At 45.2% G+C, this 22,001-nt stretch overlaps 1 protein-coding gene across 3 annotated transcripts; it reads left to right on the top strand.

Annotated features, from left to right (window-relative positions):
* The first annotated feature begins 663 nt into the window (after positions 1–663).
* Positions 664–21,376, top strand: tubgcp3 (tubulin, gamma complex associated protein 3). 3 transcript variants are annotated; one of them, XM_036545887.1, is made up of 22 exons: positions 664–881; positions 2,316–2,423; positions 4,094–4,161; positions 4,839–4,913; positions 5,250–5,458; positions 5,996–6,168; positions 6,830–6,942; positions 10,986–11,111; positions 11,216–11,284; positions 11,716–11,848; positions 12,362–12,528; positions 13,601–13,711; positions 14,176–14,284; positions 14,838–15,030; positions 15,900–16,035; positions 17,627–17,695; positions 18,247–18,382; positions 18,839–18,927; positions 19,398–19,529; positions 19,621–19,761; positions 20,374–20,490; positions 20,876–21,376. In XM_036545887.1, exons 1-22 carry the CDS (start codon positions 806–808, stop codon positions 21,035–21,037), a joined length of 2,712 nt encoding a protein of 903 aa, XP_036401780.1. In that variant the 5' UTR covers positions 664–805; the 3' UTR covers positions 21,038–21,376. The 3 variants fall into 3 exon arrangements, with proteins under 3 accessions (XP_036401780.1, XP_036401781.1, XP_036401783.1); XM_036545888.1 differs by having other exon boundaries at positions 14,841–15,030; XM_036545890.1 differs by having other exon boundaries at positions 6,833–6,942.
* Positions 21,377–22,001: the final 625 nt, after the last annotated feature.

Raw genomic sequence — 22,001 nt, forward strand, 5'->3', positions numbered from 1 at the left:
ATGCTTGTAGTGAAGGAACTGTAGACACGCGGCTCCAGAGCAATGCAAGCATTACATATATTGTTTTTCAATGTGAAAAAGTGCAGTCCCAGATACTTTCTATACACCTCATACATCACAGCAAGTTGATGTTTGCCAGCAGTGGTTTAGAAATGGTTTCTCTCTGACAGATCTTTTGTAACTGGACAATATATTGTCAAACACCTATTGGTTGCATTAAATATAGTAAATATGTAATTGTTGCTACAATGCACCATCATTCTGTGCCTCTTCTGTTTAACGTTTTTGGGCCACAACCTATTGGAAAAAGTGTCTTTCAGCTGAATAAATGTTTTTTGTTTTTTTTTTCATACCACTGCTAACTGATATACCATACTACCATAAAGTGTGGTTTGCTGTGCTCATAATACATTAAACGTAATACATAAAACTATGAAGTTGAAATCACTTTGATGGGTACAGTGAATTAAATAATAAAAAAGGAGTTGACACGCTCGACAGTAAATAAAGAAATGTCAAGGATAATGTTTTTTAAATAAAGTATTATAAAAATTTACACAATAGTAGGAACTATAGTTGCAAGGAACCCTTGATGCTGTCGTTGTTCTTTACGGGGAAGTATTTTCAATTCGTTCCTCTATGTTTCATCGGACGCAACGCCTCCATAATTCAACGCAGTGAAAGAGCGTTTTCGGCGGGTTCAATTAAAATGGCGCCGTTGCTAAGAGCGGAAAGACACGGCAAGAATAACGGCAGCAGGTAGAATTGGACACCGGTACAGTGTTAAAATAGACACTTGAGCGCCATGGCGGGCCTGGATCAAAAATCGCCCAACGTCCTTCTGCAAAGTTTGTGTTGCAGGATCATCGGGAAGAGTGAAGGTAGCCAGCAACCCAGTTCATGCTAACAAGCTAGCCAACGTTAGATACCTAGCTGTTAGCTGTATTACTCTCATAGTTTAGCATTATATGTAGCTGCAGTGGCATTGTTGATGGTTATGTGTCCAGGCTGATCAAAGGCCTCAGATAACTACCCAGACTTGAATTGCTACATCAGTTCCCGAATAGGCCAATTTTGAAAAGGTGCTAGCTAATTTAGTCTTCTTAGAAGGTTGCTGGTTAGCAGTCTTGCACGCGTCGAATGCATGAATGAAGTGCTTTGCCCAATAGAAGCTTGCTGGGTAGCTAACGTTAACTTATGCAGCTGTCATGTTTGAGACATGGAGGCTTACACTTCACTTTGCTTGCTTAACACTTGATTAACATTAATAATTGATTAACATACAAGTCAGTGTGTTGTGAACACATTCATTCGACGATTGCTAGCTTGGTTGCTAACATTGTGCTACTGATGAGCTAGCTCCGTTTTGGGGCGTACGATGTTACGAAGCTATCTGGCTAGCTATTGCTACCATAGCATTAGCCACCCAGCTTTCGTTAGCTATGTGTGTGCTGGTCAGCTACAGTTGATGACATCTTTTCGTGATTGCTGGAATCAGTTCTCCTGGTGCTGCCTGAATTTCTGTTCTAGTGGTACATGGTGGCAAGGGATATGCTGCTTATTTATCAATTGGACATTGGGTTCGGGAGTGACCACAAAACTCCTCTTGCTCATCGTACAGGGCAATAAATATTCCTGAAAGAAGTTACTGAGATCAGCAGATCCTGGACTTATATTTTCGTAAGGCACAAATAAAAAAACATCTTCTATCATATACATTTATGCAGTAAAACAGCAGGTTGAAAATCCCACACAACAGTGTGTGTAATCTTACATTGTAATGGCTGAAAGAGCAATAAATCAGATTGAAATGTAATGGAGCACAAATGAAGTTTTGTTGGGTATCCCCTAACCTTTCCCCGTGCAGTCTAATGGGGAAACATAGTGAACTGTGAGTTTCACCTACCATGAATACACACAACATTCCACAAATAACCCTCAGCATATTTGCCATTGATTAGTTTTGTGTGTTTATTGAAAAAATTACAAATGGGAGTTACATCAGAATTTTGGATTGCAGTACCATTGATTTTGGTTGATATTGATGTAATAGGAATTTCTATAGGCAATTCTTTTTTAAGGGATGGGCAAATTGCACCAATGAACTTTATTCATGGAAAAGTCATAGTTGCAAAGTGTGGTTTATGGGGTGTTTTTTTAATCTGTTTGTGGGTGACTATAGATGTGTCTGTGATCTCATGCAGTTTTGTGTGTCATTATGATGCTCTTTGTTATGTTTTGTTTTGGGTGTCCCTGGGGTATTCTCTGTTACCACTTTTTGTTATGTAATGGTGAAACAAATTTGCCTATTTCAGCTGAAGTGGCCCACCAGTTCCAGTATGCTGTGAGAGTCATCGGAAGCAACTATGCCCCCACCATTGAACGGGATGAGTTTCTGGTCTCTGAAAAGATCAAGAAAGAGCGTGAGTATCCCAGTGAGCGCCATGCTAGGATTGGGACTACCAGCTTTGAGTCTGCAGGCCAGAAGGGTCCACTAGCATCCGCCCTACTTCTGCAGTGTCTAGAATGTTCCTCTTGGACAAGTATTCCATCATATTATTCCTGTTTCCATGTAGTCTAAAATTTGCCATTTCAAATGAAACACTTTCTGTCCTGGTCTACAGCATGTGAATACACATCTTTCACTCATGCACATACGAACCCAGGTAAAGTCCCCTTACCTGATATCATAACACTCTTAATTTTGGTATCCCCCCCCCCAAGAAATAAACAAGTACTAGCCACTCACTGTTGGTTTCAGTATTCTTTTAATATCACTAGGAAACCAATTGATTGCCAATTTCAGAGTAGCCAATTATAGCTTTTTTGGCCTTTTATGTGTATAGACTTAAAGTAATTGATTTGACTCATAAAATTCCATATTTAGCAGTAAACACATTATGAACAGCCTGTGAAAATTGTTGGGACAGTGTTGTAAAGGAATATTGTCAGATAAACTGACACTAGTTATTGAGCTCGTCACAACCATGCACATCTTTTTAGGACAAGTTCCTACTTCAGCTCGTGTTCTATTTTAATTTCATGGCTTATCAAAGCACCTCCTCAGGTACAATCAGCTCCCTTAGCTGCCACCAGCTAACAGTGTGCTGTGGCTAACACTACTCTGCTAGCTGCAGTGCTGCCTGTGTTTCAGTAGTCCAGTGGAGCCTGGACAATTGATGTGGAAAGATAATGCAACAAGCTCAATAGAAGGGCATATAGCTCGCAGTTAAATCCCAGAGCTCTAACTCTCTAAACTCTACTCGCTAGGAAAACTGGAGTGTCAAACGCAAATAAACACTAAAAGTTCAAATCAGCTGCAAAACTGAAAAACATTTGGCTACTTGTCAGATTTGTTCTTTCTTATGATGATTGTTATTACAGAGCAGGTAGCCAAAGTAATGTGTTTATCTTTTTCAAGATTAGTGGTCTGTTTCTTATTGGCTACTGTTGCAATGACTATAGAGTAGTATGTATGCTGGTTGGTTTATTTGATCCTCTTGCTTGATAGATTCAGAAATCTAGATATTATTTTGAGAAAAAAAACTCGAAAGAAGACTTGCTCTTACAGTATGCAGTATGTTGGTAATCTCGGACGACATTTTGGTCAAGCATACTACGTGAGGTTTGAACATAAGAAATTGCCATGTAATGCTGTAATAGTTGTATAGTATGGCAGTAACATTCTTCTTTTTGTGTGTGGCATGCCATTGGATAACACTGGAACCCCATTAAAGTCACATGCTGTGTAATACTGAATGTCGCATATTTGTTCTGCTTATTATTAAGGTTAACCACACACACACAAACACACATACACACAGCTGTACTTTGCAGTGTAATGGCCCAAATACAACAGGCACGGTCTGTGTGAAAGGCAGGCACAGAAACACTGCACAGTACATGGTGTTGTCCTTAGTGGAGAGCCCTTTATTTATGTATCTACTTTAGTGGCGCCCTTATTGATCTGATTTTAAATAATGGGTATAAAAGAATATCAGTTAAATTTGGGGGGGGGGGGCGGTGTAATGATGAGCTTGATGCTCAAGGCTCACATTTTAAAACTTGCCCATGTCCATTAACCCTTTCACAGTTCTAAAGCAGAGGAGGGAGGCTGATGCGGCCCTGTTCTCGGAACTCCACAGGAAGCTCCAGACGCAGGTCAGTGGGAATGCCACGGCAACATAAGGGATACGCTTGTATCACGTTACTCCAGGGGTTTGTAGGAAGGAGGTCAGTTAGTCCAAGGAGGAGTAGGAGTGTCAACCAAATGTCCATCATTTGCTTCACCTGCATCTTGGTTGTGAAACATATATACATATCCCTTTCGTGGTTGAGAGTGCCCTCAGTTAACTAGTGCAAGCTATGTACTTGCTCTGCAGATCCCTGTAACAAGGATGATTTCACATAACTTAAAGTTGATGTCCTATCCCTTTATGGCGATTGATATGTACAGAAGCAGTCTGAGTGAAGTATCTTGCTCCTAAGTACAACTCCTCTAAGTATCTCTTAAGTGTCTGTCCCCTTGTCCTCTGTCTTGGATTCTCCAGCATTACCAACCCAGATAAATCAGTGTTATGTATGGTAAGGAACTTGGTTTATGTCAGCTAGTGTGTCAGAACCGGGAATTTAATGTGTGTCCATGGAGATGATTGTGGCAGTCGCAGTCAGCAGTGTGAGTGGACTCTTGAGCTGGGTGTCCTTTACATCTGGACACTGATTGGATGTGTTGGTTTTTGGCTCCTGAAATGGCACTTGAGTGGACAACGTAGAGGCAGCTAATCCAAGGCTGCCATCACGGGCTGTCTCCCACGGTAACGCTGTTGTTTTCTGAGCAGGGTGTCCTGAAGCACAGATGGTCCATCTTGTACCTGTTGCTCAGTCTGTGTGAAGACCCACGAAAACCACCCAGGGTAAGGAGTGCAGTGAGCCCCATTATCACGCCACACTCAAACTGTTCTACTCCCAGTCACTATACACCAATCCATGACCCTATGTTACAATGAGTACTGCATGTTAAAGGATGTCTGTTTCTTCTGATGAATGTACGTGCAGAGCCTTTCTGCAGAGCTCATACTGATATCATATGCCTTGCAGACATCCTGAACCAGGTCCACTCCCATAGCCTGCATGTGTCCAATCAAAGAGCTCAATGTTTACTGAAACGGTGCAGATTATGTGCCTCAGTTGAGGACACGCCCATCATCTCCCCTGCCAGGGGTTTGAACCCATAGTCCTCTCGCCCCCAGGTTGCCAACTATGGGGCCCTGTTTGCTCAGGCGCTGCCCCGCGACGCCCACTCCACCCCCTTCTACTGCGCCCGCCCACAGAGCCTGTCCCTCAGCCACCAGGAGCGCACGGGCCTCACCCACAACTCCACCAGCATGGGCACCAGTGGGGTCAGCAGCATCGGGGTGTACAGCCTGAACGGGCCCACGCCCCAGTCCCTGCTGTCGGGGTGAGCACACCGCCGCCCTCCACTCTTGCCCTCCAGCTCACGCCCTGCTGCAATCTCACACCTCATTGCAAACTCACGTCTTCATCACGAGCTTTCACAAAGACATACACACACACACAGAGCAAGAGAGATTACATGTATTGGAAGCTGTAAAACGTGTATATATATATTTGCAGTAAACAGAAGTAAGGTTTTTTGGTGATGTGTTCTGATTCATCCCTATTAATGATTTACGTCTTTTTAAGGAGCAAAAAACAAAATGGTCTCTTCTGACAATTATTTCCACACACTAAAATATGAACCGGCATGACAGGTGAAAAAGAGCTGAGTTCCACAATCACATAATCACACTTCTTATTTGTGACATTTCTTTCAGTTTTCAATATACAAATGTGTGGAGTCTCACTCTAACCACAGTGTAATGAGTGTACTGTGTTATAATCTGTATGCGTATGTAAACATGCACTTTGTGGACAGATTTGGGATAGTGTTAGGGCTGCTTAGTTCAGCTGCTGTGTGGCTGTGTCTTGTCCCCAGGCACCCAGCAGCGGGGGACTCTGTCCGCCAGCCCCTCGGCTCCCGCCTGGCCTGGAACCTCCCCCCCACAGCCTCCCCCTTGGCTTCGGCACCTACCTCACGAGCCCCCCTCATGCCCCCGGGCCCAACAGCCAGGGCCGCGCACAGACAGCGGCGGGAAGGGGACGGCGGAGGTGTGTTCCTGTAGGCAGCCTGGTGTTTTTTGCATAGTACCCATGTACATAGTCAGCTCTCGTCCTGAAACACACCAGGGTGTGCACAGTGCCCTTGGTGGGAATCGAACCTGCACCCTCCAAGTTCAACTAGTCAACCAAAACACCTAAGCTTTAAGTGCTGAATTTCTGAACCCATGATCCTCCACACTTACCCAGTTCTTGTGTAGCTTCACATTGAAACGCTAGACATTTGATTTGTGGACAAGAGTCATGCTTCATTTGGCTAAAATTAGTACAAAAGAGGTTTTTTTGTGTAAGTTGTATAAATGTCATTCAGTGGGCAGGTGCCACTTTTTAAACACTACAGTTGATAGTTTATTAAGGTATAAATGTATTTCCAGTTGTATGTATATCTGCCTTGAATATTGTGTTTTTTTTCCATTTGGAAGTGGTCTGAATAGACTCTGTGTCCAGTTTGAGTTCTCTGGTTGTAAGCAGTTTCTCTGGGTTTTGTAGCTTATTCAGAATTTTAAGTGGTTATTATTCATAGAGGGAAGGAACTGTCATATTGTGAATGACATGTGCTGCTAGGCTACGTGATGCATATTTGACACCCCTGAACAGTTCCCACACCTGCGCTGTTAATATTTTAATTTTTTCCTATTTTTTCCTTGCACAGCAGAAATCAGCGAAGCTGCACTTGTCAGAGATATTCTGTACGTCTTCCAAGGAATTGATGGCAAGTTTATTAAAATGTGTAACCAGGCAAACTGCTACAAAATTGACGAAAAGGTGAGTTTGTTCATTCATCCAATCATTCATTCATTCATCTACCCACTCATTCGTTCATTTATTCATTTATCCATCCATCCATCCATTCATTCATCCTTTCAGTCCAAGCTTCTGTCTTGGATGATGTGTTAGCCATTTTCCCTTGCAGGTGGGAGAAGCCCAGGTAAATGGGCCTTCTTTTGTGGTAGATTGAAGAGTGGGGTCTTGTTTATTTCATTGGCAGCTGTCCTCATACAGGGAGGCTTACAAATCTTTCCTTGAGCATGCTCTTCTTTTAGCTTAACAGCTGGATAATTAAGTATCTTTCTCAAGGATTGAGTGGTAGTGTCCTCTCACCTGAGAATGGGCCCAACAACCCTCTGTTAAAAGCCAAGTCCAAGTTCTGTCCTATACGCATAAAGGACCAAAGTCCTTTATAGGATTCAGCTGCTCTTTTGTAAATGCACTCACGTTTCCTTTGCTTAAGCAGGAAACAGTGAAAGGCCCTCTTTTTTATTAAGTAATAAGGCAAGTTCATATGAATCTGGTTTCATGATCATTTCTACTGTAGTCTACAGTGCATTTCACATTTGAATAGTGAGAATAGTGAGAGCAGCCATGTTGAAGTGATCACTGTCTGTTTCGGCTGAAATCTGATAAAATAGCATCATCCTCATAAAAGCATAAATGAATTAAATGGTCCAAGATGGCCACCTAAACATACATCAGGATTGTATTTAGATAAAAAATATTAACTTCCTGCACGGATTTGGAAATCGAGGATCCACTCGTTTCTCACTTGGTGCTTCTAGGGCAATTTTATGTGCTTCATTTGCATGCCAAATAAAGTGTAAAGTATGAAGCCATGTGAAAATAAAACTTTTCTGGCTTACAGGCTATTTATCCCCAGTACCACAATGCAGCCTCATTGCCCAATTATTCTTAACTGTATTCTGATGTAAAGCCTGTAGTCAGCCTCAGAGAACCAGAGCGGATAACCCTGTCTCAACACATTGCACTGTTCCAATTCATCTGTTCTAATTCATTTTACCATTTTCTCTCATTTTCATTATGTGTCAGTGCAGTGAGATCTGGAGTAGCCTGGCTGTAGAGGCTGGCTGGTTTCTCCTCAGACTGTTTTTCAGGGTTTTCATGGCTGACGGAGACAAAGCTGATGATATGTCTAAAAGCAGTGAATCAATAAGCACTCTGTCTGGCCTCCACTCTGATGGCTCTTTTTCGACATCCCGTATCGAGGGACAGGAGGCGTCCTTCCGACCTCAATCCATATATCTTACACTTGTTATATATTTAGATCGTGATCCCGCTACATATGGGCTGTTTGCAACAATATTGGAGCTCTTGTGAGGAAGTTGGAACACACGGTCAGTGGTAATGGACAGGTCTGTCCTTGCTCTGCAGTTAAATCTGCACTTAGCAAGCCATGGGCCTCATTCAACAACAGCGGACAGACTCGTCACTCAGTCTTGTTTTGCATAACACTACGGGTACCCAGTTTCCAATGGTGTGTCAGTGCAGAAAGTTATTTTTGGCATTCTTGCCAGAATGACCAAATCAAACATTTTGTTTAGATTACAGATTTAATCTTTTAGATTATTTTCTTTCAGGAATTCAGGAAAATACCTTTTCTTCTGTTTTCAGGACCAGCAAACCTTATTTCTTTGGTGTCAGTGTGAGAATATAGTATATTCCACATTTGGATATGTTTGATGTATGTGACAGTAATGTGTATTATTAACGGTGAGCATTCACCATATGGGTCGTGCAGGACGTTTTCAATAAAACGTTGAATGTCAAACTCGCCTCATGACCATAGGGTTGCAGGTCTGAACCTTAAGAAACAGTCTGGGGCCGATACACTGGAGCTGAAGTAGGTCACACGGCTCGGGTTCAAAACCTGCCGTGTCGTTTGCTGCCGCTGAAGGGGCGCCCACATCAGCGGAATGAACTGGCTTGGTTCTGGCAGAGAGGGTGGGTGGGTCCCCCCTCTCAGGCGCCTCCTGAGCCACTTGGGTGACATCACCGGGGTAGCGCCCTTCCTCCTATCGGCGCCTGCTCTGCTGTGGTGCACTGTGGGGCTTTTAGATAGCCATTGGCTTGTGTGCAAGTGTGTCAGAGGACTGAGTTCATGTCACTTCAGAATTCCTACACGGTGGCAGATGTTGTCACAGTGTAAAGAGCCTAATGTGCAAGTGCCAATTACAAAAAGGGTTCTGTAGAGAGAAAAAGCATTAAAAATAAGTGAGTAACTACTCTTTAATTCACCTGGGCAGAGCTGTGCTGTGACAGGCAGTCTTTTAACACGGGCAGGTGGGACCGGATTCAATTCGTGTGTCGTCTTTAAAACTTTGGTTTTATTTTACACTGTTGTGTCCACGGATAATTACCCAAAGAGCAGGAAATGGGTCATCGCTAATGAAACACCCACTTCATAAGTGAGGGGGAGGGGCTGGGGGACACAAGGTTGCTGTCATTGGAGGGGAAAATAAGGATAAAAAACTGTTGGCTGCCACTGTCTTCGGGGTGCCACCTATTTTTTTCCTTCAAGGCATCCAAAAGTGCTTTCAAACGAATGCTCCATTAAGTGGCATAATGGCTCTTTTATGACTTTGTTTTGTGTTTAGAAGAAGAAAAAAGCCCTGTGAAGGGATACAGTCGTCAGTCAGTTGTCAGCCAGATGGTTTATTTTTAAATCGCTCTCACTGAGATAGCGTGTCCTTGAACACCAGGGAGACTCGATGCAGCTAATGTGAGTCGAGGCTGTTGGGTATGTGCTGCTGCTGTTTACCAGAAGGTAGTATTGTACTGCCATATCTGACTACAGAAAAGTAGGCATAATTCTGTGCACTAATTTATATACTTCTATGTCATCATTCCTCTCATGTTATAAACATTTTAACAAGCATTGCCATATTACAGTTAATGACCCCCCTCTTGAATTTAAATGTTTCCATGTAGTTATTATTCATAATTTAGTTTGGGTGGGGGGACAATAGAGATTATCTGTAGTGTTGAGGGGTTGGTTTTAGCTGTAGTGGTGGTGATCTGACCTTAATCTGTATTTTCCTGAAGTCCATGAAGTCAGCATTGTTTGAAATGTGCACTTGTTGTAACTGTCCCCTTTTATTGGTATGTGGATGGCTGCTGCTCATAGGCTGTCTCCTGTAAACAGTTGTAAAATTGGTTTATCCATGAGATACATTACAGTATTTCAGTTTGGCTGTTCTTGAAACATCTTTGTTGCGGTTTGCATGGAAGAGAGATTGAGCAGGTGGCTTTGATCTTAAGCCAGTATCTAAGATATTCACCTAAGCTGGACAGCATTTTCTGTCTTTATTGTACCACAAATCACATCTTCTCTTGTCTAAACCTGAAGATGAATATTCTGTTTCTCATAAGCGTTGCCTTGCTCATCAGCTCCCTGGTGGTTCTCTTCACACTTAGGGAAATTCATGGTTGTCGCCGGTCTTCATTAACACCAAAAATCACACATTCTGTTTCAGCACTGTTAAACCAGCTTGTATGCTTCTGATGTATGTAATGTAGAGATTTGCGCTGTTTAGAAAATTCTGACGATCTCTTCTCCTGCATCATGTATATTTTTTTGAAAGATTCAGTATCTAAATGACATGTGTTGTTAGCTAACACTCAGCAATATTATTAAGTTCTTTCAATTTTAGCTTTCATAGAGGAGGCCCCTGAAACTGCAGCAGTGTGGGAATTTTCCTCCCTCTTTGCTCTTCATAACTAAGGCTCCAATTATAAGAAAGCGTCAGCCTACACCTATAGAGTTCCACAGGTGCTGGGTAATGAAAGGAACTTGCTATATAAATATGACCTAGCATCCATTGTCAACCATTGTATGAGTTCACCTTGTAATGAAATTGTTACAACAGTGTGTATGTGTCCTTATTCCTGCAGCAAGATGTCTGCTAAATTGCAGCAAGGATCGCTGCCTTCCTTGGGCATACAGAGGAAGACTGAGGAATGCAGTGTATTTTGGTGTGGCTTTGTGTATTAATGTGTGTGTGTTTACCCCCCAGGCGCCCCTGTCCAAGTCCCTGAGGGACACAAGCAGTAGGCTTGCGGAGCTGGGCTGGCTCCACAACAAAGTGAGGAGGTACACGGACTCCCGGAGCCTGGACCGCGCCTTTGGCCTCGTGGGCCAGGTGAGCGACGAAGACGGCAGGGCTCTGAGTCCCTGCGAGATCCCGCCCCCTGGGGGCGGAGCCACAGCCACAAACCCGTTCTAACACTGCTCTCTCCTCCCCAGAGCTTCTGCGCGTCGCTCCACCAGGAGCTGAAGGAGTACTACAGGCTACTGTCTGTGCTGCACTCCCAGGTAAGTGCAGCATTAGCATACTCGCTCTGCTTCTGCCTGCTTGTTTCTGACATGCATTTACCTGTATTGTGCAATGAAGACATCTATCATCACTCATATCCCTCTAAAGCCATAATGCGGGGGTTTTTAACCCTGTCCTGCTATGGTGCTCTGTTCAGTCCAAAGCTTTAAAGCAAAGGGCAAAGGTGTTGATGAACCTGAAGTGAGAGCTTTCACTTTTATTGTCATCTGTAATTATTTACCTTGATCCCTAAAACCGCTAAAAATCGTTATAAATAAACCTGGGTGAACATGTACCCTTGTTGTATACTGTGAACAGCATTTGCCCACCTCGGATTTGAGCCTATGACCCTTCAGTGTAGAGTCCAGAGACCTGACTACAGCTACACCCATCTCTGTTTAGTAACCAGCATTCCTGTGTGTCGCCCCAGCTGCAGGTCGAGGATGACCAGGGTGTGAACGTGGGGGCGGAGAGCACCCTCACGCTGCGGCGCCTCCTCGTCTGGACCTATGACCCCAAAGTGCGGCTCAAAACCCTGGCGGCGCTCGTGGACTACTGCCAAGGTCAGCGCTGCTGCTGCACACAGCAAGCCGTCCCATTGGTGGGCGCTCTCATCTCCATGCCTGTGTCAGCATCCCTGGGTTTGACCCCGTTTCTGTGATATATCATTATCCTTCAGGCTCAGATCTTCCTTGTAATAGTGGGATTCTGTTTGCTAACATTGAAATGCTGATTGCTAGTGCGGCTGGGAGTGTGTGCACATTTCAGTAAAAACCAGAGGTCCAAAATGCATTTGTCCTGTTTATCGGTGAGATTGCACATATTTTGTGAGTTGGCACACTAGTTCCCTCTACACCTGCTGCCTGGCAGCCATTTTAACTAACAATAGGTCAATGACCAATAACAAAAAGGGGGCATTTGCGGGTTAGCTACACCTATACAGATAAGTACCACATCAAATCGATATGCTAACCAAAATTCTAAACTGTGATGTATAGAACTAAGTAACAGAAATGTACAGAGGGGTGTTGAAGGTCAGAGCAGGCAGTCTCAGTGTGTGTGCCTGGTTATAACAGGGCGAAAAGGGGGCGAGCTGGCGTCCGCTGTGCACGCCTACGGGAAGACCGGAGACCCATACATGCGCGCGCTGGTCCAGCACATCCTCAGCCTGGTGTCACACCCCATCCTCAACTTCCTGTACCGCTGGATCTACGATGGCGAGCTTGAGGACACCTACCACGAGGTGAGCAGGCCACTCACTGGGGTGCGAGTGAAGGGGGCCAATGATGAATGTCAGTAGTGATCCAGAAATAAGCTCAAGAAGGAGCCCACACGTGCAGGGCTCATTCCAAACTGCTTTTTTTTTTTACTCGGGAATGGTGTACAGGTTAGTCTTTGCTGGCTGCTTTAGCCATAATCCCGCAATTCCCTCAAAATAACCCTAGTCTGAAGCATTAGACAGGGCACTGGGTCAGACACAGCTCTACTGCGCTCAGGACACTGTGTCAGACACAGCTCTGCTTTGCTCAGGAGGCCGTGTTAGACACAGCTCTAGAGTGGGGAAGATGAGAGCTCGACATGGAGGTCCACCTGATTAAGAGCGATGAGAGCACGGTAATGGGAAACAGCAATGTCTCCTCTCCTCCGCTCTCCCCCGTCCCGCATCAATCTCCCTGTCCCCCTCCCACTCAGAATAGGCCCTCTTAGTTAAGGCGTCCTCACCCCCTCGTCCCCACCGGACACCCGCGTAAGTGCGGAGAGCTGAGAAGAGTTGTAGCCTCTGTCAACATGGGGCACTGGGCTTCCATTACGACTGTCCCAGCATCCACACACACACACACACACACACACACACACACTACCTCTCCTTCACCGACTTACTGCCTAATTAAGCTGTATTTATGAGTCTTTCAAGTTGATATACATTTCAGCTCTGGGACTCTTTGCACTTCTGCACTTAAACTGTTATGGTCTTTATATATAATTAATACCTACGATAGCGGTACTTTTGTAGTTCATTTCTAGGTCGTTTCTGTGGTGGATTGTTATGCAGGTCAGTGCTGATCAGGATACATTGTCTCCGCGCAGCCATCTGCTGACAGAAATGCATCATTGCACCCATCATTGTGCGAAAGTACAGTTTTAGGCAAAGACTGCAGCAGCGAGAGCATAACTTGCATGGGTTGCATGTTTTTTTCTCTGATTATTATTCAGACTTTCCAGCTGCTGTCCAGGTTGTAGCAGTGCGGCCTCAGCCTGAGCACCATTGAATGTCAGCTTGAGAATGTCTGTGTGGTGTGTCCCTGTCCTTGCAGTTCTTTGTTGCCTCGGACCCCACGGTGAAGACGGACAGGCTGTGGCACGATAAGTATAGTCTGAGGAAATCCATGATACCCTCCTTCGTCACCATGGACCAGGCGCGGAAGGTACAGCTCACGTAGTGTTACTGATCACACTCTGAACTTCCTTAGCGGCAGTGGCTATTTCCTGTATCCATTCTTCTACTTCCATTTATCAAATACACTTCACAGACACTCATTAGATGTGGCAAACTGATCGGATATTGATTAATCCCGTGTTACTAAAAACACTGTCTTGGAACGAAGCTTCCATTCAAAAGCGTGCTGTACATTTGAAAGTGTAATGATAAGGTTGTGAGAAGTGGTTTACCCTTTTAGTAACCTTACTCTCCTCAGTAAGGTTCTGAGCGTGGTGGTCTCTGGTTTTCAGTGAGGCTGAGTCTGGTGGTCTCTCTGGCCTTCAGTAAAGTTGAGTGTGATGGTCTCTGTGGTCCTTAGTAAGGTTGAGAGTGGTGGTCTCCCCTGTCTTCAGTAAGGTAGAGTGTAGTAGTCTGTCATCCTCAGCTTAATCCCCCTCTCTCCCATGCCAGGTCCTGCTCATTGGAAAGTCTATCAACTTCCTGCATCAAGTATGCCATGACCGAACTCCACCTGGGAAAATCACCCCTGCATCCAAGTCTACAGACTCTCCCAGAGACGGTATGTTTCCTCCTCCTGAACACACCCCCATAGCCTGGGTAACTGTCTACCTGCCTGTCAAGTCTGTACAGTATGCTTTGAGTTTCAATTACAAGTACAGTCGCAAGTCACTGTAAATGAAGATTTTGTACTTCAGCCCTCTGGCCTTACCTGAAGTAAGTAACAAGCACATGCTCCACAGGTAAGAATCAAATGAAAACCAATCAATAATGTAATAATATTATGAAATATAACATAAAGCAAACCAAAAATAAATCAACTAGATCATCATCAAGAGATCAAACAAACATACACTGTATTTGAGAATGTTTAACAGCAACGCTTAATGTTTAATGGGGGGGCCTTTATTGATCTGTTTTGGTAAAAGTGGCTGTGCACCCCCCCACATCAGTACTCAGTGTGTATTGATTGGGCCTGTATTTACTCTGGGCTCTGTGCTCAATGGCAGTCGATATGGCATCAGGGCCGGAGGCTATTACCGCTCGTTAGCCTTGAGCTGGGTGGGGAGGGCACACAACAAAGCCCCCTCATTTATTTTTACCATGGCCTCCAGCAGCCGCGGAGCTGTTCACCGACTTGGAGGGGGCATTCCAGGGGAAGATCGACGCGGCATACTTCGAGACCAGCAAGTACCTTCTGGACGTCCTGAACCGGAACTACCTGCTGCTGGAGCACATGCAGGCCATGAGGCGTTACCTGCTTCTGGGCCAGGGGGACTTCATCCGACACCTGATGGACCTGCTCAAGTGAGTGCTGCCCCCCGATGGGGGCTTTAAGGTAGTGCAGCTAGGCATTTGGTAGACATTGTCGTATGGTGGCCTAGATTACTCTCTTAATATACCACCAAATAACCTTTCTAAAAAAAAAAGGATGATTCATGTGAACTTCTAGTATGACTTATTTGAATTTATATTCAAGTTACTCTTAAAATGAAGACATTTAGAGCTGATCTTTGGCCTGCGCTCAAATTGGAATAGCCTACCTATGGAGTTTAGTGCCTGCACTTCCAAAGCAAGATGGAATTACTGTAACTTTCTTAACAGCGTGTGTCCGTTTCACCAAGGTCTCTTTAATAACCTATGTTTTACAAAGATGCCAAACCCTGCTCGTGTGAGAAAAAGGATTCTGGGATAAGATACTGTTTACAGGAGGTATTCACAGTGGTAGGTTACCCAACATGCATTACAGACGCGTGTTCATAACCTCTCGAGAAAGTGACAGTAAAGCGGCTCGTCACTGCAGCACACTGCTCACCTCGTCCAGACGCTCACGACAGGGCTCTTGGGGACCTTTATAGAAACCGCAGGGAATGGCCTGTCAAACCTGCTGTCCCTTCTGATCTCCACCTGGCTCTCTGAAATAAGTGAAATGGCCTCCCACTGTACGTCATACTGAGATACTGACAGCAGCTCCATCTCACCTCCAGATTCAGTCTTTCTGAAGGGTCACAGATGCATGGTTTCCTGATGCGAGCGAATAATAAGGAAAACATTTAAATTGATGGGGGGTTTTTTGCTTCAATATGTTTTCTTTGTGGGTTCTGTATACTGGCCTTGGTGTAAGTGCATGTCACCTTCTTCCCCAAAACCGTCTCCTTGCCGTGTCCCCTGCTCAGGCCGGAGCTGGCACGCCCAGCCACCACGCTGTACCAGCACAACCTGACGGGTATCCTGGAGACAGCAGTGAGGGCCACCAATGCCCAGTTCGACAGCCCTGAGATCCTGAAGAGGCTGGACGTTCGGCTGCTGGAGGTACAATCCCTGCCCCTTCGCCCAGTGCGCCCACCAGGGCCTCTAATACTGTTGTACACTGCTTATGGTTTTTTATTGAATATACCATACATGAGTACAGATAAGGTACACTCAGTGACCACTTTATTAGGTACACCTGTACACCTGCTCGTTGATGCAAATATCTAATCAGCCAATCATCTGGCGGCAGCTCAATGTATAAAATCACGAAGACATAGTCAAGAGGTTCAGTTGCTGTTCAGACCAAACATCGGAATGGGTAGGAAATCTGATTTAAATGACTTTGACCGTGGGTTGATGGTGCCAGATGGGGTGGTTTGAGTATCTCAGAAACTGCTGATCTCCTGGGATTTTCATGCTCAACAGTATCTAGAGTGTATAGAAAATGGTGCGAAAAAAACAAAAAACATCCAGTGAGCGGCAGTTCTGTGGCCGAAAACGCCTTATTAATGACAGAGGTCAGAGGAGAATGGCCAGACTGGTCCAAGCTGACAGAAAGGCAACAGTAACCCAAATAACCACACGTTACAACAGCGCTATGCCGAAAAGCATTTCTGAACATACATCACGTCGAACATTGAGGTGGGTGGGCTACAGCAGCAGAAGTCCCCTCTGGGTACCACTCCTGTCAGCTAAGAACAGGAAACTGAGGCTACAGTGGGCACAGGCTCACCTAAACTGGTCAGTAGACGATTGGACAAACATCATCTGGTCTGACAAGTCTCGATTTCTGCTGCGACATGCAGGTGTTAGGGTCAGAATTTGGTGTAAACAACATGAATCCATGGATCCGTCCTGCCTTGTGTCAATGGTTAAGGCTGGAGATGGTGGTGTAATGATGTGGGGAACATTTTCTTGGCACACATTAGGCACCTTAATACCAACTGAGCATCGTTTAAATGCCACAGCCTACCTGAGTATTGTTGCTGACCATGTGCATCCCTTTATGACTACGGTCTACCCATCTTCTAATGGCTACTTCCAGCAGGATAACGTGCCATGCCACAAAGCACACGTCATCTCAGACTGGTTCCGAGAACATGACAATGAGTTCAGTGTACTCCAACGGCCTCCGCAGTCACCAGATCTCAATCCAATAATGCATCTTTGGGATGTGGTGGAACAGGACATTCACAGCATGAATGTGCAGCCGACAAATCTGCAGCAACTGCATGCTGCTGTTATGTCAGCACGGAGCAGGATCTCTAAGGAATGTTTCCGGCACCTTGTTGAATCCATGTCATGAAGAATTCAGGCCATTCTGGGGGCAAAGGAGGGGGGGGGTCCTACCCAGTATTAGAGAGGTGGCCCTAATAAAGTGGTCACTGAGTGTACATTCACATTGAGGTACAAACCTGTATCATTCTCAGAATGTAAGATCTTAATGGAAAATATTGTAGATAACTGATTTTGTAGATAACTGTAACTGATTTTAAGGCATTGAGGGGTAACTAATGCTTATTGTACCGTACTATTTTTGTGTGTCATCTGTATTATAATAGGCTTATGTACACATTGAAATGTAATGCACTTTCATTTACGCAGTTGACAGCGTGCTCCTTCCGAGCTTATCAGTCCTGTCCCATTCCAGGTGTCTCCGGGGGACACGGGCTGGGACGTCTTCAGCCTGGACTACCACGTGGATGGGCCCATCGCCACGGTAATGGCACTCACCCACAGCACAGTTTGCGCCAAGCGTCCCAGGGCTCGGAAACCCTCTTTGTCTGGCCACATTCTCCGCTGCGGTCAGTTTATTATTAGCAGAGGACCAGGCTGAAACGCCACCAGAAAGGCCTCCTTAATGGGCTTGTCTGTATCACACCCCATCAGAGGTACTCAGCTGCGGTCCAGCAGGGCTGGGGCAGAAGCTGCAGCTTCTTATTAATGTTTGTACGATCACTGTCCAAAAAGATTTATCGATTCTGAATTGTACTCAAGTTGTAATTTTAGCATGGCAGGTCATTGTTGGTGCAAGATTGATTTCTGATACATTTAACTGAAAAAGCTGAGGAGAAGTTACAATGTGAGCCTTAATTAAGTGTGAATCATGAACAATGATTGTGGACAGTGTGGTGTTTTTATCTGCCTTGGCTGCAGAGAGCACATGTTTCCATGTGCCTGTCCTCATGCTCCTCGCATATGAGCTCCACGGAGCTGTGCTTTGAGTAGCGAGTGACCACAGGAAGCGTGTGTTGTGTCTGCCCACTGCAGGTGTTCACGCGGGAGTGCATGAGCCACTACCTGAGGGTGTTCAACTTCCTGTGGCGGGCAAAGCGCATGGAGTACATCCTCACAGACATCTGGAAGGGCCAGATGTGCAATGCCAAGCTGCTCAAAGGCATGCCGGGTGAGTACTTCCCCAGGAGTCCCTGCAGTTCACTGGGGTCACCAGTAGATGGCAAGTGCATCTACATCTCTGAGATATGAGGTTTGGAGGAGGGGTCAGTGTTAATGATTGATGTGTGAACACTGTTCATAACAGATGCCTGTCTAGCAAATTACATTACATTCCATTACATTACCTTCATTTAGCAGATGCTCTTATTTGGAGCGACTTCCAGAGCAGAAGTATATCCTTCTAAATTAAATGAGCAGATTCAGTCTTTCTGAAGATCACCCATGCATGGTTTCCTGATGTGAAAGAAGAATAAAGAAAATATTTAAATTGATGAGTTTTTTTGCTTCAGTGTCTTTTCTTTGATTGTGTAATGTAAAACTAGGAGTAGAAAAGAGCCTGTGTCCTGGGAGAGTCTCTTCGGCTGATCTGGGGTCTGCTTTTTCCTGTCCCACACTTGCTTTGCAGAGCTGTCAGGCGTGCTCCATCAGTGTCACATCCTGGCCTCTGAGATGGTCCACTTCATACACCAGATGCAGTATTACATCACCTTCGAGGTAGGCCTGTGGGTTGCCATGGCAGCAGCAGCAGAGCGCTGTTGTATGTCCATTTGAAGTGTGCTGCTTTAGTTGTCAGGCCACATTATTTGTAGCAGTGCAGTGGTATTGTGGGTGATGATACAGATTGTTATGACCCTGACTCATGGTGTCTGGTCTGACTAGTCTTGGTGTGTCTGGAGCAGTGGTGCATGCGTGTGTGTATGTTGTGTGTGCTTGTGTGTGTTTGATTCTGTTAGTAGACATGCTTTTGCTGTGTGTGTGTAGGTTCTGGAATGCTTGCTGTGTCTGTGACAGTAGTAGATGTGCTCTCTGTGTGTGTGCAGGTTCTGGAGTGCTTGCTGTGTCTGTGAGCACAGTGGTAGATGTGCTGTGTGTGTGTGTTTGTGTGTGTGTGTGTGGGTTCTGGAATGCTTGCTGTGTCTGTGAGCACAGTGGTAGATGTGCTGTGTGTGTGTGTGTGTGTACAGGTTCTGGAGTGCTCCTGGGATGAGCTGTGGAATAAGGTCCAGCAGGCCCAGGACCTGGACCACATCATCGCTGCCCATGAGGTCTTCCTGGATACCATCATCTCACGCTGCCTGCTGGACACCAACAACAGGGTAGGACACACACTCACCGTCACTCTGGCTCACTGATTCACACTGCAGGCAAGATGATTGTGAACTCTCTCTCCCCTCTCCCCTTCCCCAGTCCCTGCTCAACCAGCTGAGGGCCATCTTTGACCAGATCATTGAGTTCCAGAACGCGCAGGACGCCCTGTACCGCTCAGGCCTGGAGGAGCTGCAGCTCAGACTGCAGTTTGAGGACAAGAAGAGGCAGCGTGAGGCCGAGGTACGCAAGGCTGCCACTCGCTGCGTCACACTGCCCTGGACTATATGTATTACGAGAGAACTGCACTGTGTTGTACTGGACTACATGCATTACATGACATTGCGTTACATTTGCACGGCACTATACTGCCGTAGACTCGTCTGCTTGGGAGGTCATCTGGGTACGCGGTTGGAGCTGCCGGACAAGTGACTTATTTTTACTCATCTCGAGTGACACAGTCTGGAGTGCGGCCATTAGCTGAAGGCCATCGATCTGAACGTGAGGAGGTACAGCTTAAAGTGTTTTAAAAACAAACACGGCCTTGCTCTCTGCCAATGTCTTTTTAAAGGCCTGTAAAGAATTGATGAAAACTTCCTTTAAAAAGGCTTTCAGGACATAAAGGCTATTTTATTGCTGGCACAGGACGTGCTGGCTGAACAGCTGCAGCTGTTTCAGAGTGATGGGACTCACGTGTGTGTGTATCTGTGTGTGTGTGTGTGTGTGTGTGTGTGTGTGTGTGTGTGTGTGTGTGTGTGTGTGTGTGTGTGCGTGTGCGTGTGCGTGTGCGTGTTTACGCGTGTGTTTGGGTTTCAGTGCAGGTGGAAGGTGACAAGTTGTGTCTCTGTGTTTCAGGGTGAGTGGGGGGTGACCGCTGCCCAGGAGGCAGAGGAGAAGAAAAGAGTTCAGGAGTTCCAAGAAACTATACCAAAAATGCGTTCCCAGCTGAGAATACTGACACACTTCTACCAGGTACATGTCAACCCAGGCCAGTCTACCTCCACTAATGCAGAGCAGCTGGCTATCTTTGTGGATTTCAGTATTGTAGCACTGTTTAATATCACACAGCTGACTAAAAATTTAGTTGAAAATACAATAGACCCCACAGAATTATGTGAAGTGCTCTGTGACGATTAAGTGAATGACAGGCAAGTCTACACACAGTGATAATTTTGTTTTGTGGCACAGCTGTTGTAGCCGATGTACCGGAATTAGAATACATGCTGTGCTGATGACCGTCTAGTCACAAGTACAATATATTAACCAGTGTTCTGCACTACTGTCCAAGTTAATCAGTCAGATTCCCTGTCTCCCTCTTTGTCTGTCTCTGTCCTCCTCTGTGTGTCCCGTCTCACAGGGAATCGTCCAGCAGTTCCTGGTGCTGCTCATGACCAGCTCAGACGAGAGCCTGCAGTTCCTCAGCTTCCGTCTGGATTTCAACGAGCATTACAAGGCCAGGGACCCCCGCCTGCGCGCCTCCCTGGGAGCCACCAGGGGGCGCCGCAGTTCTAACATCTAACGGCACGACACCCACCTCCTTCCCTTTACCTTTTTATATGTTGGTCCATAGGGCTACAGGAACTCTCTTCATCGCATCCAACACAGAAACAAACAGAAAAAAAGCTGAATCTCAGCCTTCTCCCATGTCATTGCCAAATAGTAAAGACACTCACGCAACGATCCAGAGATGTAAAGTGGTTAAAAAAAAAAAATGTGTGCGTTTTATAGTAGAACAAGGTCACAGTGTTGTCATTGCCATTGCCTTTTTTGAAATGTCGTGTGATTCCATATCGATATTGGAATGATGTATCACACTCATGTATCACATATTTCGTATATTCATTTAATTTAATGAGTTCTTTTTCTCTGTCCTTTGTTCAGTGTTCACTTGCTGTGAACAAGATGTGTGAATATTTGCACTTAAAAAAGATTTTTACCCCAGTGTCTTAAAACTGCTCCTCTGTGTTCATTCAGTGTAATTTAATGTAAAAAAATTAAATTATAGAATAAATAATGTTATTTGTAGCAAGCATCACAATGCAAATATGACTACAGTACAAGGTGTTTTGCCTTACCGTGTCCTTCGATCAAAGCGTTTCTCTCGGCAAGCTTCCAGGGTGCTATGTTGAATGAAGATCCCTCTTTTCAGTTTGGTTTTTCGCCTTTGAATAATATGCATCCTTTCATTTTTGTGTTCGTTTCACCTCATTCTCCCTCCACAGTGACCTTCGTCCTGCACATTAAACGAGCGTCGTTGACCGTTTGCCTTCTCCTCAGATGTACAGACTCAATTTCTCAAGCTGTTTACATGCGAGTCCACCGTTTCTGTCAGAGACTCATAAACGCGGATATACAAACCTGAGTTTTATTTTACGAGCTATTCAGAAGTGAAGATTTATTATAGCAAAAGGGTGTTATATGCAAATGTACTTGGACTGTGTCTTGTGACTTTGTAAGGTTTCCACTTCCGTGCAGGCATGAAG

The sequence above is a fragment of the Megalops cyprinoides genome, chromosome 14, assembly GCF_013368585.1.
Source record: "Megalops cyprinoides isolate fMegCyp1 chromosome 14, fMegCyp1.pri, whole genome shotgun sequence".
NCBI lineage: Eukaryota > Metazoa > Chordata > Actinopteri > Elopiformes > Megalopidae > Megalops > Megalops cyprinoides.

Excerpts from the sequence above, each read along its gene's own strand:
- tubgcp3 (XM_036545887.1), top strand. The coding sequence starts at position 806 with ATGGCGGGCCTGGATCAAAAATCGCCCAACGTCCTTCTGCAAAGTTTG. Across the intron at positions 4,162-4,838 it reads ACAGGAAGCTCCAGACGCAG|GGTGTCCTGAAGCACAGATG; the intron begins GTCAGTGGGAAT and ends TTTTCTGAGCAG. Across the intron at positions 11,849-12,361 it reads GCTCGTGGACTACTGCCAAG|GGCGAAAAGGGGGCGAGCTG; the intron begins GTCAGCGCTGCT and ends TGGTTATAACAG.